The following is a 23,807-nucleotide window of genomic DNA, read 5'->3' as shown; positions in this document are numbered from 1 at the left end:
CTATATTGTGTTTACTTTACAGGAAGGATCCTGAGAAGTCAATGATATGTAAATACTAAATTCAAGGCAGGGCACCTATTAATTGCGACATCATTGTAATTACTACAGTAGTAGGGCCTGAGGATATACAGTTGAACAGTTCCTGTTCTGACCTTCTTACAAGGCTGGTGGGAAGACATGCAGAGAAAGACAATTACAATGTGCTACTTATTATGATGAAGCTATTTTTAGGTTATCATAAGAGCCTAGAAGAACTGTTTGATCTGCTAAGTGAGTCAGAGCAAACTTTGAGAGACCACCCAGAGGGAAATTATGATGCCCTTGCATGATCAGGTGGTGTTTCTTCCAAGGGTTTTGTGAGTAGAGTGCCTGTGTGTTCCCTGTGAAGCTTTAACTGTGTATTTCAAGATTACCCTTACATTTTCTTGCCCATTAAACACACACACACACACACAAAAGAGGAATACCTCTGATGCATTAATCATTTGTGAATGTTAGTCCTGTTCTAACATGAGTTTATTTTGCATTTCTGGCAGAGCCAGCACATGCTGTTGTTTGTCTTTTGTACTCTCACACTTGCCCTTTGCCCCTACCCTGTCCTTTCCTCTCAAAGCTGATGGAGGGATTTTATTTTTCATTGTTTTTCCTGAAATAAAATTCATCAACTTTAAAAGAAATCTAAAGTGAGATTGCTGAATAATTAGATGTATTTCCAGTTTGTTTTTTAACTGATGTTTCTCCTTATGACTCAATGGCTTTTTGTGCAGGAAGACTGCTATTGTAAAAAATTCAGGGAGAGAACTGTGTGCGGAATGGAGATGGGAAGCAAGGGATTCACAATATTGGATGATTCTGAGTACAAATTTTACAAATTGATTCAAGGTTTTACAAATTGATTCAGGATCAGACCCCAAAACATCTAGTAACCAGAAAGAAAAAAAAATATTTTGAGAGGCATAATTTGTACTTAGAGGCTCCTGTTTCTTGTGACTTTTCTTCAGGTTCTTATGTCAATACAACATTGCTTAATTCTCCATATACAAGCTAATTCTGATTCAGGGAAACTATTGGCAAGATATTCCAAAGTGGTAATATTTAATATTATTTTCCTTCTCCCCACTCCGTCTCCTCTTAGAAAAGGCGTGCTCAATTGGGTGCTGTGGCACAGAACTGCATATTTGAGGCCTGCCTGGGCAACTTACGTAGGTCCTGTCTCAAAAAATAAAAGGGTCCAGGGACATAGTTGAGTGGTAAACCCTGGATTCAAAGGGTCCAGGGACATAGTTGAGTGGTAAACCCTGGATTCAATCTCCAGGACCAAAAAAAAAAAAAAAAAAAAAAAAAAGAAGAAGAAGAGAGAGAGAGAAAGAAAAGGCATGCTGAAGATTTGTATTAGGTGGTGATCATTGAAATCTTATGTCAGTAATGTTCATGAACCTGTCCTAATGTGAATAAAATCAAGTTATAAGCTTGATTTTCCTTATATGGATCAGGTAGCTTAACTCTGTTTCAAGGTAAAAGATCCATCTCTACTTCAATATGTAAACAGAAAAAGGTTTTACAAGTATAGCTGATAACTTGTAAGGAGCCTACAAATATGCCACGCTTAAACTTATCAGTGCTGGAAAACAACTAATATGTCTTAATTTAAGAAATATTGAGCATGCCACCCTTCTATATAAAAGAAGACATTATGAACTCCATTGAATCTTCTGTATCTCAAATATCAGGGCTATGATTCGTTTGCATGTGAAAAATCACCCATGAAATTATAAAATTCTGCTTTATCTTGCATTTATGATAGTACATAAGAATACATAGTACAGTGTTCTAAAGTTAAAACAGATGTTAAACAATCATGGTTGCAATCAGGAGGACACCACAGAATATGGATATTTATTTTCATTGTAGAGGGAAAAAACTAAAGTTACTAAAGTAGATTATTGATTGAAATCTTGGAATAAAAAGAACTCAAGGGTTTTTTCACTTTTTGACTTTTGATTGGTGATCCAGTTTGCTCTGGTGCCCTGATTCTTAAATTTGGGAGTGTCTGAGAATCAATTTGAAACCCTTGTAAGTCTGCCAAATTAGAGTACATGGGCATGGGACTAGAAAATCTGTAATTCTAAAATTTGACAACCAATAATCTTGGGAAAACATTAGTCCTATGATTTTAGAATTTTTGCTTGTTTCTCTGAATGTTGTGGGTTTTTTCCCCTCGCTTGTTTGTTTTTTGTTAGCAACCTTTCCCCTCGATCTTACAAAAACTCGACTCCAAATGCAAGGAGAAGCTGCTCTTGCTCGGTTGGGAGACAATGCAAGAGAATCTGCCCCCTATAGGGGCATGGTGCGCACCGCCCTAGGAATCATTCAGGAAGAAGGCTTTCTAAAGCTTTGGCAAGGAGTGACGCCCGCCATTTACAGACACGTAGGTATTTATCTTGATTCTAGCTGGTAAGTTTGTTATGAGTCTTGTGTTTGTCTCCTCTGTGTTTCCTTTTAGCTGTATCCAAAAGCCAGCTAAATTTTTTTCCCCTACTGATGATAAATGAACATATAATCAATCTCTTAGGAAGAAAAAGTTATCTATTGTTACTAAGGAGTTACTATCCTAAATTTTTAGAAATGCATACCAAAGTATTTAGGGATGAACTATCATGATATCTGGGAAGTACTTCAAAATAATTAAGAAAAAGAATGAAGTACATTTTGCAGTTGATAAATTTTAATGGTAAGTTATATATTATTTACTTTGCTGTTTGAAAATATTCCTAATAAAAAGTTTTTTGATGGTTTAAGAAAAAAGAAACATGAACAATGGTTACTTTCTTTCACATCAGAAACTTCAAACACAAATTTACCTTTTTTTAATGTTCTTTGAAAATTTAGATATATTTACTGTAATGCCAGATCTCCTCTGTCCCATACATCAGAGACCAGGCTGCTCTAAAAGAGAGCAGAGATCCCTGCCTCATCCACTTCTGGCCACAGGGAAAAGGCAACATAGGTGACTTCTGCCTTACTTCCCCAGGGCGCCTAACTAGCTCTGTGGGCCATTAGTGATAAAGGTGGTGAGATAGTAGCAACTGGCTATATATAGTGGTACACACCTGTAATTCCAATGGCTTGGGAGGCTGAGGCAGGAGGATGGCAAGTTTTCGGCCAACCTCAGCAACTTAGTGGAAGCAGGATAGGTGTGGTATTTTAGTATTTTTCTCTTTTACATGTATAATGTTTCCTTAAGCATATGGTGATAGACCCTTGATCAGAAAATTGCCCAGACTGAATATTTACTGGCATCATATTTTTAAAGATGCAATTCTTCAGATGAGAAAGAGCATATTTCTCAAGAAATAACCACAAGCATGCATAGACTATTACGGTTTTCACACTTCATATATTCACAATTATCTTAAAATATGGGCTAAAACTTGCTGAAATATCAAGAAAATCTCTCTGTATGAATACCAAGTGCTGATTTTAATAATTTTACTTTCCATCTTTTAAAATATTTTCTCCTTTGTGTGCTAGTGTTTTGTGTTTCACCTCTTTTCATTTGTATTTTTTTTACCACCATCTTTGCTTTACCAATAAGATTCATTTTTTGAGTTTGAAATGTTACTGAAAACATTATGTTAATATAACAAATTCAGTGAATTATATATGTTAATCGAATGTAAATACCTGTTCTGTGCCAAGGTACATATGAGGGCATCTGACATAATAAGAAAAACAAACAGAACCTGCCTGAAGCTTGTGTTCTGATGGAAGGATCAACAAGAAGAACAAGTTGATCACTAATGAGTATGATAGTTGCTATGTGAGAGTGTGCAATGCTTGCCTAGAATACTGGGGGAAAGATTGGAGAGCACTTCCTGAAAAAATATATTGGAGTTGAATTCTGAAAGATTAGGAGGAGTTAGCAAAACAGAGAAGGAAGAACCTATTCTAGAAAGATCAGTGAGGGTCCTACCCCATTTTGAGAAATATCAAGAAGACTGTTTCAGGAACATAAATTACATAAGAGAAGGATGCAACTAGAGAGAGTGTCTAGGTCAGGGTAGATTGTTCTCTTATTTTTTCAGCATAGAGCTGAATTTGGCCTTTTTAATGATCTATTTTATACAGTATACTCTGGAGGTCGGATGGTCACATATGAACATCTCCGGGAGGTTGTATTTGGCAAAAGTGAAGATAAGCATTATCCCCTTTGGTAAGTTTTGTTTTGAAAATAATATGCTATAGCTTCAAAGACTATCTGTTTATCTATTTATGTAAAACTGTATATTTGTTACAATTACAATTGCTTGGGCTTAAAAAACAAATAATTGCAATATAAATCCAAATAATAGTGTTTACTGAAAATTGTAAACAGACATAATATGCATATGTAGAAATATTTAATATTTTAATAATGAAAGAATTATAAGGGAGCACTGTTATTATTATTATCATCATCTTGGTTTGGTGACTATAAATATAACACATTAAACCATTGGATTATGTATATTTTATGGTTATAACACTCAAAAGACATTATTCTCAATTTCTAATATTAGAATTCTCAATATTAGAAATTGAGAATAATGCTATTTTTGATGATATGATTTGGTAAGTGTCAGGCTTTACGTATCTGATAAAATCCTTAAAATTTTTCTTGTTTAGTGCATTTGAGTTACCTGTATACACATATTTTATTCAGACATCACTGATCCCAGAATCAAATTTCTAAATGAAAAATATATCTTAGAAAGAAGACACACAAAAATGAAGTAACCACTCTTCCCTTTGGATTTTAGATGAAAATAATAACTTTTCTTCCTCCAGCAAGCTGACCTGTGGTTAATGCATGCTTCCGCCCACACACACACTGTGTATGGCTTTTATATTATTAGATGTTAGTGTGTGATCCATTTCTTTAAGGCTGTGTCAAGGGGAAGTAAACCATCATTCTCATTTTGTACAAGTTTCATTAAGTAAAAATAAGAATAGTAAAATCTAGTCCTCTAAACTTAAGCAAAATGCTTGCTTGTTTTCTGTCAGTACTTAGCCTCCTTTTTGAATGATTTTAAATTTCTTTAAAAATACCTGTTAGTAGATTTGGCAGTCTTATAATTAACAGAGAATGGCAAGTTTCCTATGTAATTTTGTTTTGGTCTCTTTTAATTATTTTTGGAGCATAAGGAAGGCATAGTAATAAACATACATTCTGTGAGCATTTGTCTTTTTTAAACAAGCCTGTTTTAGCAAACAATTTTCCATTAGAATATTCTCATTCCCTAATGTTTAGATTGCAAATTTAGAAGCTTGGGAAAATGCATAAGAATTTAGGGATTTGAAGACATAAACTAATATACTTCATTCTCAGAATGTAAAAATGAAGAATGTATCAGATTGACTTTTTACCAAATCCTCATTTCCCTTTAAATGTAGGTTCCTCTGACACTCCTGTAAGTACCTCCATCTTTGACTTTCTGGATATTGTACTCTTTGACTCTTTCAGTATCTCTTCTGGTTTCTTCTTTGCCTCTTTGCTGCTGTTCCCTGCTGGCAAGACTGAGGTGGCTCCTTGAAAGTCAAAGACCAGTCTTGGTCATCACTGTTTTGAAAGGGAAGAGCACCATGCTGGGAACAGTTTCTATTCACCTAGTGTCCACTGAACTGGATCTCTGCTCTCCTCCTGTTTGCTGTGCTCTTCCACTCCTGCAATCTCAACCACAGCTGCAGGCTGCTCAGTTCCAAATCAGCACATATAGTTCGGACCCTCAACTTCTAGGCTGTCTCTGATTCAAGTTTTTCTCTGCAATAACATATTTTTTCATGCCATTAATCTTTCTAAGACTCATATTGTCATCATGTCATTGCTTATTAACAACCATAGTGACTTCCAGTGACCAACCTATGCTGGTCTTTTAGCAGAGTACCTTCTTTAGTCCTCCCAGTGCATATCCTAGAACATTGTGATTTAGAATCAGACAGAGATGAACTCCATTTTCCACTCTTCTACTGTGTTACCTGGGCTTCACTTTTTTTTAAAATCTTCAGTTCCTCAGCTATACAAGTAATAGCTACCATTAAGCTTTTGTAATTTTTAGGAGTTGATAAGATAATGAATGTTATGTCCTGTCACTTAGAATATATAAAACAGAAACCATAAAAAATAGGTTACTATATATAATACAAATAGACCTCCTACAAATCAATGAAAAATATAGAGAATGCAATGGAAGAATAAGGACAGGATTGTCAATAGTTTCCAAAAGAAGAAATACAAGTGTTCATTAAACATGTAAACATACGCAACCTCCCCAGTAATTAATTTAAGGGGAATCAATTAAAACTATCTTTATGCAGTTAAGGGAAACATAAGTTATTATAGACTATACTTTTTGTAGTGTAAACTACTGGTTAAAAATTCTACATGTGCAATCTGTTGACTCAGCTCCTTATTTATGATTATAGTCATTTTGTCTAGTTTTGCTCACTGTTGGCTGATGGGGGAGGAAAAAGACTAGACTAGGAATGGGAAAAGTTTCTTCACAAAGAGCAATATTTTCAAAGCCCTTCACTTGGAAAACTACTAAAGTAGTAGTTTTAAAAATTTGGTGTACCCATTTCTATGAGGTTGATTACATCTCTGCTGTTTTTCTCATCTGGTAGTCAGAATTAAACTACAGCTAAATGATTCAAGTTTTTCTCTGCAATAACTTTTTTTTATGTTATTGTTTATATCTTAGAAGCATCCACCCTTTCCTTTGGATTTCAGGCCATGTAAGATCTGAAAGTGCAAATCTTAATTTTAGTTCCTTTTGGTCCTTTACCCTCCTGTCACTAAACAACCAAACCATCTATTTTTTTCTCTGTGGTTCATCTGGGTATATCCTTTTTTTTCACTTTGTCTTAAATTTATTACCCAGGGCCTGTCCCAGCTTAGTACTGGTTCACTGTAAAATTTGTGAAATTAATGGCAACTTTAAAAACAATGTCTCTTTTTACAATTAGGAAGTCAGTCATTGGAGGGATGATGGCTGGTGTTATCGGCCAATTTTTAGCCAACCCAGCTGACCTAGTGAAGGTTCAGATGCAAATGGAAGGAAAAAGGAAACTTGAAGGAAAACCATTGAGGTAAGTTTTCCAGTTAATTGGTGCTTTTGCTTCCCTTTGATATCATCATATTTTGAATATTTATTTAATGGATTTATATTTTTTCCAATCCAGTATTCGGTAAAGGTATTAATACTGTTTTTTTTTTTAATTTGGAAGCTATATTTATGAAGAGGAGAGCTGAGCTATATCTTTTCTTTGCATGACAAAGTGTCTATCTTCTCTGTCATGTGTTCATAACTCTTTGCTGCTATCCCAGCCAACATTGTTAGATTTGTCTCCTATTGCAGGTTGATATAAAGAATTTTATTATTAAGGTTTGCCCTGTTATGCACCCCAGCTTTGCCACTGTGGTTTGTATGGTGTCATTCACTTAACATTTCCAGTCTATTTTCATCTTTAAAAGGGGTTCTCTCAAAAGGTTTTCGTGATGGTAAACATGCCTAGCTGCATAACATTGCTTTTCTTGCTGTCTTCCAGAAAGAAGGGAATTAACAAGATCAATCTTATGTTCCCATGGTCTTCTCTAATCTAATTCCCCCTACATTCTAAGGCCCTTTAAGGAAGATTTTTTTTTTTTTAAATTATGCCTCTGTGATATAAAATCTTCCCATTACATTAGCCTATATTAGCAAAGTCAGCCTTTCCTCAAAGGGCAGTTTATTAGAAGAGCCACTTAGCCAGTTTCCCCTGGGAAAGGGCCAAATTTTGCATATAGATAGATCATTTCCAGGAAAGAGGGAAGTGCAGGATAACCTGAGTGGAGTCTAAATCCTCCAGGTCTGCAGCAAAGCCAGAGGTGGAGGAGGAGGGTTTGGAACCATCTTTAGGAGGCCACCCCTGACCACTTCTCTGTACTCACTTCTTCTCTAGCAGATGCTGGAGGATGAGGTTGGGCTGATATTGCCCCATCCCCCCTTCAGCCTTCAGAAAATGGGTAGATGCCTAGCAGAGGAGAAAAGACACAACTCTGACTTAAACGAGGAGTTTACAGAGCCCCATTTGGTCATTTTGTAACAACTTCTAATGACTTTGAATAGAGAAAAGTGATGTAGCCTTGACTGGAGAGAAAAGTGTTGGGAAGGCAGAGGCAGGAGGATTGGGAGTTCAAAGCCAGCCTCAGCAAAAGTGAGGCGCTAAGCAACACAGTGAGACCCTGTCTTTAAGTAAAATACAAAATAGGGTTGGGGATATGGCTCAGTGGTCAAATGCTCCTGAGTTTAATCCCCGGTACCAAAATAAAAAGCTATGTTTTAAACTGATTCCCCAGGGTTTTAATCCTCTTTTTTATCCCTAACGCTGGAAATTTTGGGTTTGACTATACTTAATGTTGTAGTAAAGAGCATAATCCTTGGGATCAGCCCAAGGGTCCAATCCAGCCTCAAGCTTTACTACAGTTTAGCTCTGTAATAGTAGTCAAATTCCTTAACCATTCTAGCCTCAGTTTCCTCACATATAAATTGGAATAATAATACACATACCTCAGAAACCTTTCAAGATTAAAATGCATCTCATGTATAAAGTGACTGCTACTTAGTAAAGGTACAATACATTTTAGCTACAGTGATCATTTGTGATTCCTTGTAGTATAATAGCAATTATGCATCTCAAGAATGTCATATTTTTGATGTGATTCAAAGAGTAAAATACCTTAGTAAAATCCATACAGCTGGTAAGTGGTAAATGTGACGTTTGACTCCAGATTTTTTTCTGTCCATATCAAGCCCAGACTTTTCTTTTACATCAGAGGCTCCCAGATTTGATTCATGCTTCAGCACCATTTTTCACCTGTCTACAGAAATGTGAGCAAAATAAAGATAGGATAGCAAATTTTCATAAAACTCAAATCATTTAATTTTAAAAATTCTTAGAATATTGCGCATTCTACTTTTGATCTATAAATATTCTTTCTTTTATGAGGTTATAGGAGAGTGATTTTCTTTTTTATTATTATTGTTTGTTTTATTTTTTATTTTTTACTGTGATGTTAGACATCTAATCCAGGGTCTTGCACATGCTAGGCAAGGGCCTTACTGTTAAGCTACATCTTTAGCCCTAAGAATCAATGTTTTTTTTAATGTTGTTTGACAAATTTTAAAAATTTGCATGTCCCCTGCAACATTAGTAAGAGGCATCCAGAAGTTCTGACTGTCACTGTTTCCTCCTATATTTAATATGCCTACCAATGATATGTCAAGAAAGATATTTTGATCTTTTTTAATAATCTGAGAAGGTGACACAACTTATCATGATTTGTATTAAAAAATGTTTAAATCAAATGTTGGTGTTCTAAAGGATTAATAAGTTTATCTGCATATTAGACTTACATGAATTCCTTTAATTTCTAACAGTTCTGAGTAAATGTTATTTTACTCTATAACAGTTATAGGAGAAGCTTATTGGATTGCATTCCATTCTCAAGAGTACACCAACTTTTCACATTTCATTATTATTCTCCTTAGATTCCGTGGTGTGCATCATGCTTTTGCAAAAATCTTAGCTGAAGGAGGAATACGTGGGCTGTGGGCAGGCTGGGTCCCCAATATACAAAGAGCAGCACTGGTGAATATGGGAGGTAATGAAAACTTTATTGAATTCTGAGAAGTTCAAACAACTTAATTCTTGCATGCTCTTGTATCAGGGATATGAACATTTTTATTTCATTATTTATAATAACATATATCAGCCACAGGATCCATATGTTTTATGTTTATTATAATTGAATATATTTCCTGGAATATTTTTACCTTATTCTACAGTAATGTATGACAAGGATTTTCTTCTTAAGAAAAACCAATTATGGAAATAAGGAGAAAAGACCAAACTATTTCTAATCTTCTCTCTAATCCTTACCTCCTTTTAAGATTGATGGTCATTATATCCACAATGTCCAAATCCTTACCCCTGGCAATCCTCCTATTCCTATATAATCCACCTTGTTCAGACTGGCACCCAGGCCAGGAAAGTAAACAATCTCTTATTCATTTCTACCCTTCGCTTCTCATTTTCAGTTCTCAGTTTCTTTTCTTATGCCTTAAATATGAACAATTTTTATTTGTCAGTTAGACCTGAATAAAGCTGGAAGAACATTAAATTTTTTAAAAAGAAACCTCAGAAAAATACTAATTTATTTTTATTTAAGACATGCTATTAAAATAGTAATATATACTACTGGTGAAGTTTTTAGTTACATTGAACATTAGAGAAAATATGAGAGAAAAAGTATTTTTTAAATAAAGAAATTATGGAAGTACTTTGGATTAGACAAAGAGGAATGAAGGGAGGGGAAGGGGAATGGGAATAGGAAAGATAGTAGAATGAATCAGACATAACTTTCCTATGTTCATATATGAATACATAACCAGTGTAATTCCACATCATGTACAACCAGAAGAATGAGAAGTTATACTCTATGTAGGTATAATATGTCAAAATGCATTCTACTATCATGTATAACTAAAAGAACAAATTTTAAAAAAATAAACACAACATTACTGAAAAAAAAATAAATTATAGGTTGATAGGTGACTCCACTAAGAGAGCAATTTTAACTTCAAAATATAGAACATGTTAAAATATTTTGTAAGAAGAGGTTAACAGCACAGCCATCATCAGACTGAGATAATCAGTTGTTAACTGATAATAGAGAAAGATGTGAACCATGGATGCTGATGCACATATAGCAAAAGGAAGACAAAACTTTCATAGGAAGTAAATATAGGAAAGGTCACAGCAACGGTGAAAAAAGGAAGCTGCTGATCTTTCCTGTTTCGAAAAACAAGAGCACAGAATTTGAGGTGCAGAAAAGAAAGCCTCATTCCTGCCCTCCTTGGTTTCATCTCTGAGAGCAGTCAGTCACGTTTGTGCATGAGAAGGCAGCCTTCACACTCACCACTACCATCTTCTGAGTTCTTAAAAGTTTCCCCCTCTCCAGAATGCACCTATTATCCTTAAAGTAACCATTTCCACAGTGCCAACCATCAGAACCTCTCAACTAGACCACTGCCACAGCCATCCATCTGGTCTCCCCCTCCAAATTTGTACCCAGCATCCAGAGTGAGTCATCCAAAGCAAGGAAATGCACATGTTATGATGCCCCTAAAACCTGGCACTGGCTTCTCATTACCCACAGAACAAAGTGGGAATTTTGGTGCATGATGTAGATGGTCTGTAGGATTTGCCTTGTGCTTTCAGAGAACTGAACGGTTCATTGATCCTGTTGGAAAGAGTGAAGCAACAAGTCATGAGCCAAAAGGTTCCACTTCCTGCACATGCATAGCTCTTCTTCACCCCTCTCCTTTCTGTCCTCTTCCCTGTTCTTCTGTTTAGTTTTCCTTCACAGTTCCTCTATTAAGAGTAATATTCTTGTCTAAAGAATTCTTCTCCACCAATGTATTGTTCCAGAACCTTCTACAATCCCTTTAACCACAGCATGTTATCTTAGATGCTCTTTTGTGTGTTTCTATAGTTCCCTGTGCCTATTTCTGCTGCTTGTAGCTCATTTCATTGCTTTCTAATGTCTGTATGTTCCACTAGATACGAGCCTGTTCCACTAGATACAAGCCTCTTGAAGGCAAGGACTGTGTTTTTATTCATCTTTATTTTCCCCATCTTTCATGCATTAAACATTTGATGAATTAGTCATTAAACATTTGATGAATTAGTCAATGAAAGAATCCTTTCTAAGTCCAATTATATGATTCTAAGAAATTTATAAGGAGCACTTTCAAGGGTTCCAGTAGTGTATCACTTAAAGGAAGTAAATCTATTTTCTGTTTTGCTATTCTATCCATTTGTGTCTAGTATATCACATTATTACTGGATATTTTGGTTTTCAGAGAACCTTTCTGATTGTAGTTTATCAATTTGTTGCCTAAGATTATTGCCCAGATTTCTCTTCCAAATTCTAGTTACTTACTCAGAATCTTTTTTTGGGTATCTTAAGTATATTCCTTTGAATGTGTCAAAATCAGGCTCTATATAAAACCATCTTTGTTTCCATTCTTTATAATATCAAAATATAAAACAATCCCTTCTGCTATACAAGTGAGAAACCTAGGCATGACTTTTGGCTCTTCCTTTCATTTGTTTCTTATTTCTAAATAGTCACCAAGTCTAGGCAATGTATTCTTATAGATACAGTGCGAATTTAAATGCTTCTCTCCATCCATGGAGCCACTTGTTTATAAATGATGGAGTTTCAACTCAACCTAACTTTGACCCCAAAATGAATTTATTAATTGGCTAAAAATTCCAGGGGTTGAGCTCAGGTTAGTCATAGCTGGATTCAGGTATTCAAATGATACATCCAAGTGTCACCTCTTCCTCTTTTCCTCTTCCTCCATCCTCTGCCTGAATGAATGCTATATTTCATTCCGGTACACATTCCTGCCACAAGCCAGTATACTCTTTACGCAAAAGACATTCACTGTTGCATAAATGAATATTTAAACCTTCTTTTTCTATTGCCAGATTTAACCACTTACGATACAGTGAAGCACTACTTGATATTGAATACACCCCTTGAGGACAATATCATTACTCATGGTTTATCCAGGTAAGTGATTGTTTTAGTATGACCCTGTTTTTTTTTCTTTTTATATTATCACCCTTTCTGGCTTTTGTGGCATAAATTCCAACTTGGGGACACTCGATCAGGAATCTAGTGGTATCACCCTTAGAGAAGGATGATAGTACACTCATTAAGAGTAATATTTTTAAATTTTATTGCAGTTAAAATAGGGAGGAGAGATAAAATTACAAGGCTATTTCAGATTAAACCTCCCAAAATATTTACAACTTGATGGGGCCATCCCAGGGTCAATTTGTGTTAAAGTTGCTGTGTAGGCCCCTGTGTTGACACACAAACAGTGCATCCAGCCTCTGCCTAGGGAGCTGACCAACAGGAGAACAAGACAAGTATAAAAACACTGCATAGTAAATGCTGAAACAAAATGGTCACTGGAGGGTTCAGAGGAGGGAGAAACAATAACCACAAAGGCAGAATTAGATAAGAATTTGAAGAAATGTGACTCTTCTAGAGATGAACAGAAAGAAAAGCACTCCAAGCAGGGGCATTTCCTCAATCTCTCCATATCACAAGTTCAAATTACCCATGAGAATGAATTGGTTTTTAGATGTCTACTATCCTTAACATTGGAGTCATTTCATTTAGCTTCTGTTCTTGTTTACAAATTCTGGATCCCTCTAGGCTATTGAGATAACCCCCAAAGAATATAAAATAGTGTCAAACCAATGATATTTAGAGATACATATATTTACTAACACACACCAGGAGCACTCTGGACTCAGGTCCTTTGCTGTTCCTTCCTTCAGGTCTTCACAAAGGGGACTCAGTGATGCTGTCACCCTCTAGAACTTTTCCCTGCCTGCCTGTCACCTAGTTTTTCCCTCTCAATCTACCCCATCTTATTTTTTATAGCATTATCAACATCTGAAATTATTCATCTCTTCTTTGCCTCTCCCCACGTAGAGTGTAAGCTCTTCCAGGTCAGGGTCTACCTGCCTCATTAATGGTCTAAAAGGATGTCTGGTACCAGGAGGTGCTCAGTATGGATCTGTTGCCTGACATTTTTTTTCTTTTATATATATATATATATATATATATATATATATATATAGTTGGATACAAAACCTTTATTTTATTTGTTTATTTGTATGTGGTACTGAGGATCTAACCCAGCGCCTAGCATGTGCTAGGTGAGCACTCTACCACTGAGCCATAACCCCAGCCCCTTGCCTGAAATTCTTTTTGATATTATCTTTTTCTTTCTACTTCTTTACTGAATCAATTTTGCACTGATCTTAAGCTAAAAGAGCACCATCATAAAGAATATTATAATAATATATTTAGGATTCCATTCTTTTTAAGTATCAATTCCCCTTCCTTAAAATATAGGAGGTCTTGCATATTATCTTTCAATTTCATTAATTTGTATCTACAGTTTATGTTCTGGACTGGTAGCTTCTGTTCTGGGAACACCAGCTGATGTCATCAAAAGTCGAATAATGAATCAACCACGAGATAAACAAGGAAGGTAATGAGAAATTCTTCTATATTTGTGTGATTGTCTATAAGAATACAATTTTTTGAAGATATTTTCCTTTTTTTTTTTTGCAATAGTGGGGATAGAACCCAGGGGTGCTCTACCACTAAGCTATATCCCTAGCCCTTTATATATATTTTATTTTGAGACGGGGTCTCTCTTGCTAAGTTGCTGAGATTTGTCTTGAACTCGTGATTCTTTTCCTCAGTTTCTTGAGTCACTGGGATTACAGGCGTGTGACACTGTGCCTGTTTTATGTAGTTATCCTTTTTTGGGGGGGAGGTACTGGGGATTGAACTTGGGGCACTTGACCACTGAGCCACATCTCCAGCCCTGTTTTGTATTTTATTTAGAGAGAGGGTCTCACTGAGTGCTCAGTGCCTTGCCATTGCTGAGGCTGACTTTGAATTCATGATTCTCCTGCCTCAACCTCCTGGGCCGCTGGGATTACAGGCATGTGCCACTGCTCCCAGCTTGTAATTATTCTTGATAGAAATGTATTTATGTGTTTTTGTGGTCAAAGAGGAAATTGTTTTTATGTAATCACTTCCTCTTTGTCTGATGAAAAACTACTATGTATTTGTGGAAATGAGCTAATTAACAATCCCATTATTTCAAGGCAAGGAATTAATTGTGACTTGTTTTTCAAAGAGTTTTTGAAAGCATTCTCTGCTGAGCATTTACACAGCACTTTCTTCAAAAGCCTTTCACTTTCAGGTAACATGGAGAATTTGAGTCAATATGAAATAGTCCCTCCTCTCTGGAAGAAATCAGATGAAGTGAATTCTAAGTATAAGATCAAGGGTGGATGAATCAGAAGTCAGCCTTGAAAATTTCTTTAAGCTCAAATGAAGCTATCTATATCTTTAAGACCACAAATATTATTTGTTCAAGATGAGCAGAAAATATTTAACTTATAATATTCTTTTAGACAATTTTATTTATGTGTCTGTTTATACTGAGGAAATTTAACAGGTCTTTTGTTCCCTTTTAGGGGACTTCTGTATAAATCATCAAGCGATTGCCTGATTCAGGCTGTTCAAGGAGAAGGATTCATGAGTCTATATAAAGGCTTTTTACCGGCTTGGCTACGAATGGTAAAGTTGGACATTTTATTTCTTCCTTCCTTTTTCTTTTCTTTATATTTAAATCTATAAACATTTTCCCTTTTCTCTTCTGGTTTGTGGAATGGCCTGCTCCCAACTGAAGATCCATCCTTTCTGTTTTAAATCTTGTTCAGTTTTCTTTCACCTCTCCTCAGAGCCATATTGCCTTTCTTGGTAGATTAAATTAGTTACCTCTAGAACAAATAGATTGGTAATCTGTTATAAAATCAGTGGATAGATTTTTGGTAATATAGAACCTTTAGTAGTCTATTTAGCTAAAATACAGTAGATTGGGACAAGTATACTGATTTCAGTAGGGATTTTTCCTATGAGAAGTTTGCAGTTTCAAACAAAATTTGTTACTTTGATGGCAAATGTTACATCTGCTGATTACCTTAAAATTCTGCTCCATGAGAAACCATTATGTCATCCTTATTTGGTTTAAATGTTATTTTTATACATATATATATTTATATATTTTTATAATATATTTTATATTTTAAAGTGAATTAAGATGTAGGATTAGATTTGTTTAAGTAATATAAATACAACATAAGGTACTCATGACTTTTGTAAGCTAGAAAATATTTGAAAGAATGGACGAATTATGGATTTAGAAAGTCAAAATTAATAATTATATATATGTACATGTGTATACATATTTAATTGAACACCTACTTCATGCAAAGCCCTGTACTAAGGGCTTAGCCTTAAATAAGAGACTGGAAGTGATGAGTGTTACAAGAAGAACTCTTGTGCTATAGAAATGTGTAACGAACAAGTATGGCCTACCCTGGGAAGTTAAGAAAAACCCTCTGGTTCTTAGAAGGCTTTGTAACTGATATTGGAGTAATGAGTACAACTTGGCCAGGTAAAAGGGACAGAAAGGAGCACTCTGTAGAGAGCCATAGTTGGAGTAGACAAGACAGCATGATGAGTACAAGGAAGCCCAGCAGGCCAAGGCACAGGGCCCCCAGGCAGAGAGTGAAAGGCTTGATTCAGGAGGGCCACCTGAACCCTGCAGTGGTGGCCATTGGCTTGATTAAATCTGCATTTTTAGAAAGATTCTTCTAGATTTCCTGGGCTGAGAAAAGTCTAGAGTAGTGATCAATGAGGATAATAGTGGCTTAGATGAGAGTTGGTAATGGGACAGAAGATGCGTTATAAAGTGGAATTTAGGAAGTAGAAATGTGACCAACGGGATAAGGATAGGGGAATGGAGGAGAAGATAAGAAAAGTCAGGCCCTGAGCAATCAAGGTTGATAAAATATCTCCAAACAGGGATTATTTGCAAGGAAAACAGTTTGGGAGTAAAACGAGTTTAGTTTTAGATCTGGGAGGTTTGGATACACATAGCACATTTGAGTGGAAAGGTCTAGATGAATAATTTAATATATAGGTCTGGACCTTACAAGAGAATTGGGGATGAAGATTTAGATTTGGGCACGGCCAACATATAGATGGTAATTGAAGCTCTGGGAATAAATGATTATTAAGGGACAGTAGATGTTTATTAACATGGAATTAATAACCAAAATAATAGCTCAAAGCAATAACTGATACAAAATGTACTAGAAAAAAAATTTAAAAATTTAAAAAATGTACTAGAGTTTAAAAAACGCACAAACATTATTTTGGTAGTCTTGATTATGAAGTACCTTGGTATTATCTCAAAACTGAAAAAGTAGGTTTTGTTTTGACTTACATTAATCAGACATTATCACAGGCATAGCTAATATACTAAGGAATAAGAATCTTTGTGCTAGAGGAGCTTATAACAAAACTTAGAAGTTAAGTAAGTAGTTAAAATCCTAGTAATGATATATATTTCTAAATACATATCACAGAAACACTTGGTATATGATGAAAACTGTGCTAGTTATTTTTATGACTTAACTTATTGAATTTGCCCCACAATTTCTGCAGTAAGTTGGTCTCCTGTTCCCCATTTATAGAGGAGGACATAAAAATGTAGTCTGAATAACTTGGCAAGGCTAAAATGGCTGTTAACTAATATTCATACCACTGACAAATCCAGTGTCAAATCCAGGCAGCCTGATTCTGGAGGAGGTAGCATCAGGGGTTGCATTAGTACCTGTCAGTGGTATGAACAATACCCTGTGGGAACATGGCTTATATAATAGAAATGGCTGTAACCTAATCTGAAACTAACAAAACTCTACGCAGAGCTGTTTTTGAAGCCTCAGTACATATTGGTCAAGAGAAATAGGAGGAAGCAATGTGAACCTGGGCACCATGTTATGTGTGTGCCCGGTGAGTGTGAAGAACTGTCAGCAATTCAGTGTGTCTGGAGACAAGGTCTTCAGTGGGAGGTAGCAGGAGATGAGGCTGAAGATCTCCCTAAGGACCCAGATGGAAAAGACCTTGAAGGCCAAGCTTAGTGGTCTAGGGGTGATCCTGCAGTCAGCAAGCACCTGTGTAATCATGGGAACAACACACTAAGATTACTGTGAACATAGTAGAGATGACATATGTAAAACTGGGGCATAAGAAAGTTTTGATAGTGGTCTAACCAAGAAATCACTGTACAAAACGGAAGGAAAACATTCTAAGGACACTTATGGTTAATGCCATAGGACTTTGTAACTGATTATATATGGAAGGCAAGGGGCAGAAAAAACAAAATGGGATTTTTATGTTTCTAGTTCAGGTGATACATTGCCAAAACATTAAGTTAGGATCAGTCAGGATGAGGGGCAGGAAGATTTTACAAGTACATTTAATGTAGATGCATTCTCTTTATATGTGAGATTTAGGAAATATAGATGACAAAAGAGTATTAAATATGTTCAAAGCTCTTTGCATACATTAATTATTGTTAGACTCTATTTTTAGGAACCCAGTAAAGCAGGTAGTGTTATCCTCATTTTTCAGATAAGAAAACATGGCTAAATGTTTAAGAAACTTACTGAAATTCATACAGCTAGTACATGGCAGAGCTACATTGCTGGCAGGTCTGTTCAATTCAAAACCTCCTGCTTCTTACTAATGCAGTAAACTGAGTTGCTCAAGACCCTGCAGTTAGTTTACAGAAATTCTAACACAATAGAAATAATATGTAGTGATGGAGAGGTATTAGCAAAGAAAGGATGGCTAACCAGCAAAGATCACCAGGGTACCATTGAATGTTGATTTTCCACAGTGCATGAGTCTGAGCTCAGAAGCCTGACTCATGAACACTTCCAAGTAAATTGGTCTTGACAATACAGACTCACCTAGCTGAACTCATTGAAACTGGTGATTAGACCAAAGCACCTGGAATATTCAGTGCACTACACATAGAGCAAGTCATCCAGGTGTTGATGACCTCAGGCCAGCAGGCTTCCTCTGGAATTCAGGCTATATGGTGGCCCAAGTTATAATTAGAAGGTTGCTGGCTTACCACAGAATCACCACAGGAAGAGCCTATTTATAGACTTAATATTTCAGAATATCAACTCAAGAGAGCTCTTCTGTGTCCAGCTGCACAATAACAGGCATGGCAAAGCATTCTGCTTTTATTCCAGTAGTTGTGCAAAAGGCAGACTAGAGGAAACAGCATAGGTTCATCTACACTTAGATTATTTACAGTGATCATAATTATGCCATCGAGGAAATCAATAAGTAAACAGTGTCTGCATGCACTCCTGTGCAGAGACTCAGGAAAACCTCACTCATTTTTTACCTACCACATTCTTGGGCTATGTAATCTCCCTCTTTAAACTCGATACAAAACCCAGCTAAGCTCTCTCCAACCCCTTCCACTAGGTAGAGGTGGTATGACCTTGTTGGGCTCAGTCCTAGTTAATTTTTACTTTGTTTGAGTATGATTTTGATAATATAGTGTTGTCTTTAACATGAAGAAGAAATCCAATCACCACAGCAATTAGGAGTGATTGCATGTTTCATTCTTTAAACTAAGTGCACACCCTCCTTGATCTGACTACAGTTAGATCTTTGGTTCACTTCACTTCGGTTGTCCCAAGAATATGGTATCTTTACAGCTTTATAATCATTATTTATTTTATGTCTTCATACATTAACTAAAATGTGTTCTTCTAAATTTACTATTTAGTAAATTCTCAGGTTACCAATGTAACATGTTCAGTATTTCTGAACATATGACAAGTACACATGACAGCTTTACAAACTCCCTAACCAAATACATTTGTATTCTAATTGCCTAAGTTTCTCTCTCTCTTCTAGTATGATGGAGTTCCTCTCCAGTCAGTATTGATCAGAACCAAACAATCAGGAATTAGATCTAAGGTTTCCTTTGGTGTTCAATGTGTACACACTAGTGTATATTATATCTTCTTCTAACTTGTCTCCTTTTAGAAGTCCTTTGTTCAGGTTAAAGTCAAACCTTTCTGAGATAGAAGCTGTTTTCCCTAGTTAATGTGAATGTTTATATACATGTTGTGAGACATCAGGTTTGGGGGTTTATATATTATCTCTTAAAGAATAATCTTTTATTTTTCTTTCAAGTTTTTAAGTCTAGTTGTTATGCTGCATATACAAACTACGGGTAAAGGGGCCCAGCCTGGACTTCAGGCATCTGAGTTCTAGCGCTATCGCCAGAAGTGGTTATTTCAAAGAACCCTGGGAGTGGAAAACAGAAGCCTGTGGTCTAGCTCTGCACCATGTCAGTAGGCATTTGACTGCTAAACCTCAGTGTCCTCATCTGTTAAATGGGGACATCATGACTTTTCCTTCATATTATACATATACTAGAGAAATAGGTGATAAATAAGACATGAAAATGCTTTTGAAATTATAAAGTGATATACAAAGATGAAAGACAAGATATTTGGTTTTGGCCTACATGGATTCAAAATTACTTTGTCACTCAAAAAAAAGATGTATATGCATATATGTAGAATATTTATAATTTGCTTTGAAATGCGCACTAACCTCTTTGGTTAATCTTTCAGACCCCTTGGTCATTGGTGTTCTGGCTTACTTATGAAAAAATCAGAGAGATGAGTGGAGTCAGTCCATTTTAAGCCCTTAAAGATACAGTGTTCAGTATTATTGAAATACGGGCATCTGCAACACACACCCCCTATTATTTCTACCTCTTTAGGAAGACACCTTACTCCACAGAGACTGTGATTTATAGGGGGCAGCACTTTATTTTTCTTTGGAAACCCAAGTTCTCTTTGACTCCTCTTTTTGTCTAAAAGTGATCTGGTCGGATCTCACAAGGCTATCCCAGGAGACCCAGCACACTGTTTTCTCAAGAAGAACGGAACCCTGACGACTTTCATCTTGGGCAAGATGGTTTGGCCCTTGAGATGCTGTTTGTACTGAAGAGACTGCTTAGAGGGAGCCAGCAGGAGGGAGCCAGCATCTCAGAGCTGAAGAAGATAATAGGAATATGGAAGAATATATACGTAGTGCTTAAGAAATACTTTTAACCTGTTATGTCAGTGTTTATAGTTGAAGTTTAACAATTCACTCTTCTGTTGTTGTAAAGTATACATATTGTAAATTAAAGGGAGGTAAAAATTCATGAAAAAAACATCTTGAGCTTCCCTACTATTGAAGGAAATGGATGTACATTTTCTTGCAAAGAGGATTAAAAAATAAATGTGAAGTTGAGATGATGTTTGGATGTCAAGCAAAGCTGCTTGCTATCAGTGCCCATCCTTCGCCCTGTGTTCATTGGTTAGCATTCCACCACACTTGCTAGTAACTTCCCCTGATAGCCACAGACTCTGAATCAAGATGAGAAAAGAAAAGAGCATTTGCCTTGTTACATGTCCCATTTCAACACGGATTTATCACTGGATTTCAAGAATGTTATAATGAATCACAGTTGAGGGGCTGGGGTTGCAGCTCAATGGTAAAGGGCTTTCCTGGCACATGTGAGGTCCTGGGTTCCATCCTCAGCACCACATAAAAATAAATAAAATTAAGGTATTGTGTCCATCTACTAAAAAATAAATAAAAGAATCACAGTTGATTTGGTTAAAATTCAGCTGCATAGGTCCCTCTGTAAAAAGCATCCTTTGTTACCATCCGCCTTTCAGTGGTATTTTAAAAACAAGACTGATATGAAGTTAGCCAACTCTGATGTGTGTCCTTTCTTACCCTGCTTTCCTAACATTAAGGGAAGGAAAGAGGGAGTGAGGGAAGAGACGAAGAAAAAGAAATCACAATCTACTGAATCTTACTCAGTTTGACAAAGTTTCTTGCCTAAAATGTCATAAGTATAAACAGTCTATGGTATATAGTCATGTATCCAGTCTTTGAACCAAATCAGTTTTCTTACCGGACACAGTGGTACATGCCTGTAATCCCAGCAGCTCAGGAGGCTGAGACAGGAGGATCATGAGTTTAAAGCCAGCCTACATCAAGGCACTAAGCAACTCTTTGAGACAGTGCCTTTAAATAAAATACAAAATAGGGCTGGGGATGTGGTTCAGTGGTCAAGTGCCCCTGAGTTCAAACCCTGGTACTTCTCGCCCATCACTTTTCTTATTTTAGAAAGGTAGGAGATTTCTTCAGATTCATCAGTATCCCACATGCTCCCCCATCCTTAGACAGTGGACAGTTCTGGATGGATTGCTGCACATATGGAAAAAGACTGTAACTGTTAAAATAGGAAAACTGAAAAAGCTCAGGCCCAAGAAAGACCCTGGAACTAAGAGAATAGAATTTGTTATGATGAACACGGATGATGTTGGATGTTGCTGGACAGAAACAATTTTACAAGTGCTCTGTGGTTGCACTAATGTATAATCACTGCCATTTTAAGAGGGGGAAGTACACTTCAAATATGTTATAATGTGATATAATAATATGCAGTGGCTTATTGTTGCAAAATGTGTATTTTAATCTCTTCAAATCCTCTTTAGGTTTTCTATTTTTCCATTGCATTTGCCAATCTGTAATTGATTTGTCAAATGTACTTAACGTATATTATGTGCTTAAATCCCTAGTGTTCTGTATTGAACAACTTTGGGGAAATTTTGATTTTTTATGTTTTGTAATTTATAAGATTTAAATGAAAACTGTATCAAAATAATTACATTGCAACTGAATTATTTTAAAAAAGGATTTAGTTTTATTCTTTGGGGGGGCTTGGGACTAAAACATTGCATAAGTAAGTTCCTTGGTACCTGAATCAACATGAATTGGAATTTTTAACCTGAAATGATTCCTTGGGTTCATCTCATTTACATGTTAGGAAACTGAGTCTCAGAGAAGTACAGTTGTGCATGCTCATAGTGACTTAATAGTGGAGCCCGGATAAAAATGCAGATCTTCTAATTATTATGATCATTACATCTGATAGTTATTGTGCACTAACTAGATACCAAGTAAATGTCTTATGTCATCTTCATAACAACCCAGTCCAGCAATGTTGCATCTTCCAAAAACAGGTTTTCTTTTTAGTTTTTTTGTCTCATACATTTTAAATGAATCTGAATTTCTTCTAGTACAAATTTTAGAATGGAGTCATGATGCTTTGGTTTGAACATTTAATCTGAATCCATAATCTGACTGAATCCTGTGTATCTAACATATAGCCCATCATGGTCACACTTCTCAAGTGAAATCATTCATTAATTATCTTAGAATTTTGCTTTATTTTTGCCAACTTGGGTCTTCTTGTTCCTTTCCAAAATAATCCAGTAAATAAAAAGGAATACAAATTTCTGTGGTATTCTGTACATATTCATAGGCTTCACAATTCCACTTTTCCCTTTCTTATTATAACACTACTTTATGTGGTGCTTCTCTATTTCTCTTTAGTTCTATATTGGTAATATTTGACATTTCAGTCCTTTGCTTTGCTTTCACATTTTTTTCTCTTCTCAGATGATTTTTTTTTTCCTCATTGAAAAGTGTGTGTGTGTATATGTGTGTGTATTTTGGGTTATATAGAGTTCTATATTTTTGGTTATATAGAATTACTATTTTTGTTTATATAGAGTTCTCTCTTCTTTGTATAATTAGCATATATATCTAATTAAAGAGATAGTATTTCTTAAGTTTGCTTAGTTAGGTATAATGTATTTTTCAGGTATTCAAATCCTGTTTCGTTTTTATACACTAGTGAGAGGGACTACATGTTCTGTTTTTCTGTGATTTCTGTTCTTTGTAGTAGCATTTTTTTTCTTTTTCTTTTTTTTTTTTTGCTATTAAGTACTCAGTAAAAATTGTTTGCACTTACATATAACATGAAACACTTAACTTTGTATTAATTTAAGAATTTGTATTTATGAGTCTGGCATTCCTGTTATCATCCAAATTTTTAAGCATATTTATGTATAATTCATATAGTCACACATGTTTTTCTCAGGCCCTCCCTTGGAAAAATGCTTAATTTTAATACTTGGTAATTAAAAATTTGGGGGGGGGGATAAATTATCCTCTTATCCCTGATTAAACCAGAATTCTTTAAAGATGATGACCACATATATGTATATACATGCATACATATGTATCTGTGTGTATATATACATATATATATATATACACACATTATATATATATATATATATATATATATATATAT

At 35.6% G+C, this 23,807-nt stretch overlaps 1 protein-coding gene across 2 annotated transcripts; it reads left to right on the top strand.

The window, feature by feature from the left end:
- Window positions 1-2,210: 2,210 nt before the first annotated feature.
- Slc25a27 (solute carrier family 25 member 27) lies at window positions 2,211-22,206 on the top strand. Of its 2 annotated transcripts, none has more exons than XM_027950517.2 (8): window positions 2,211-2,432; window positions 4,129-4,213; window positions 7,003-7,125; window positions 9,567-9,679; window positions 12,577-12,661; window positions 14,070-14,162; window positions 15,166-15,268; window positions 20,464-22,206. In XM_027950517.2, exons 1-8 carry the CDS (start codon window positions 2,279-2,281, stop codon window positions 20,464-20,466), a joined length of 759 nt encoding a protein of 252 aa, XP_027806318.2. In that variant the 5' UTR covers window positions 2,211-2,278; the 3' UTR covers window positions 20,467-22,206. The 2 variants fall into 2 exon arrangements, with proteins under 2 accessions (XP_027806318.2, XP_027806317.2); XM_027950516.2 differs by having other exon boundaries at window positions 20,212-22,206.
- The last annotated feature ends 1,601 nt before the right edge of the window (window positions 22,207-23,807 follow it).

Source organism: Marmota flaviventris, chromosome 6 (genome assembly GCF_047511675.1).
Source record: "Marmota flaviventris isolate mMarFla1 chromosome 6, mMarFla1.hap1, whole genome shotgun sequence".
Classification (NCBI taxonomy): domain Eukaryota; kingdom Metazoa; phylum Chordata; class Mammalia; order Rodentia; family Sciuridae; genus Marmota; species Marmota flaviventris.
The sequence above is the reverse complement of the archived record's forward strand: the minus strand, read 5'-3'. Positions and strand labels throughout refer to the sequence as shown.

What these genes read in the sequence shown, in the direction of transcription:
- Slc25a27 (XM_027950516.2), top strand. Translation starts at nt 2,279, where the DNA reads ATGCAAGGAGAAGCTGCTCTTGCTCGGTTGGGAGACAATGCAAGAGAA. An exon ending in GATAAGCATTATCCCCTTTG is followed by an intron (nt 4,214 to 7,002) that starts GTAAGTTTTGTT and finishes TTTTACAATTAG; the next exon opens with GAAGTCAGTCATTGGAGGGA. An exon ending in AGCACTGGTGAATATGGGAG is followed by an intron (nt 9,680 to 12,576) that starts GTAATGAAAACT and finishes TTCTATTGCCAG; the next exon opens with ATTTAACCACTTACGATACA.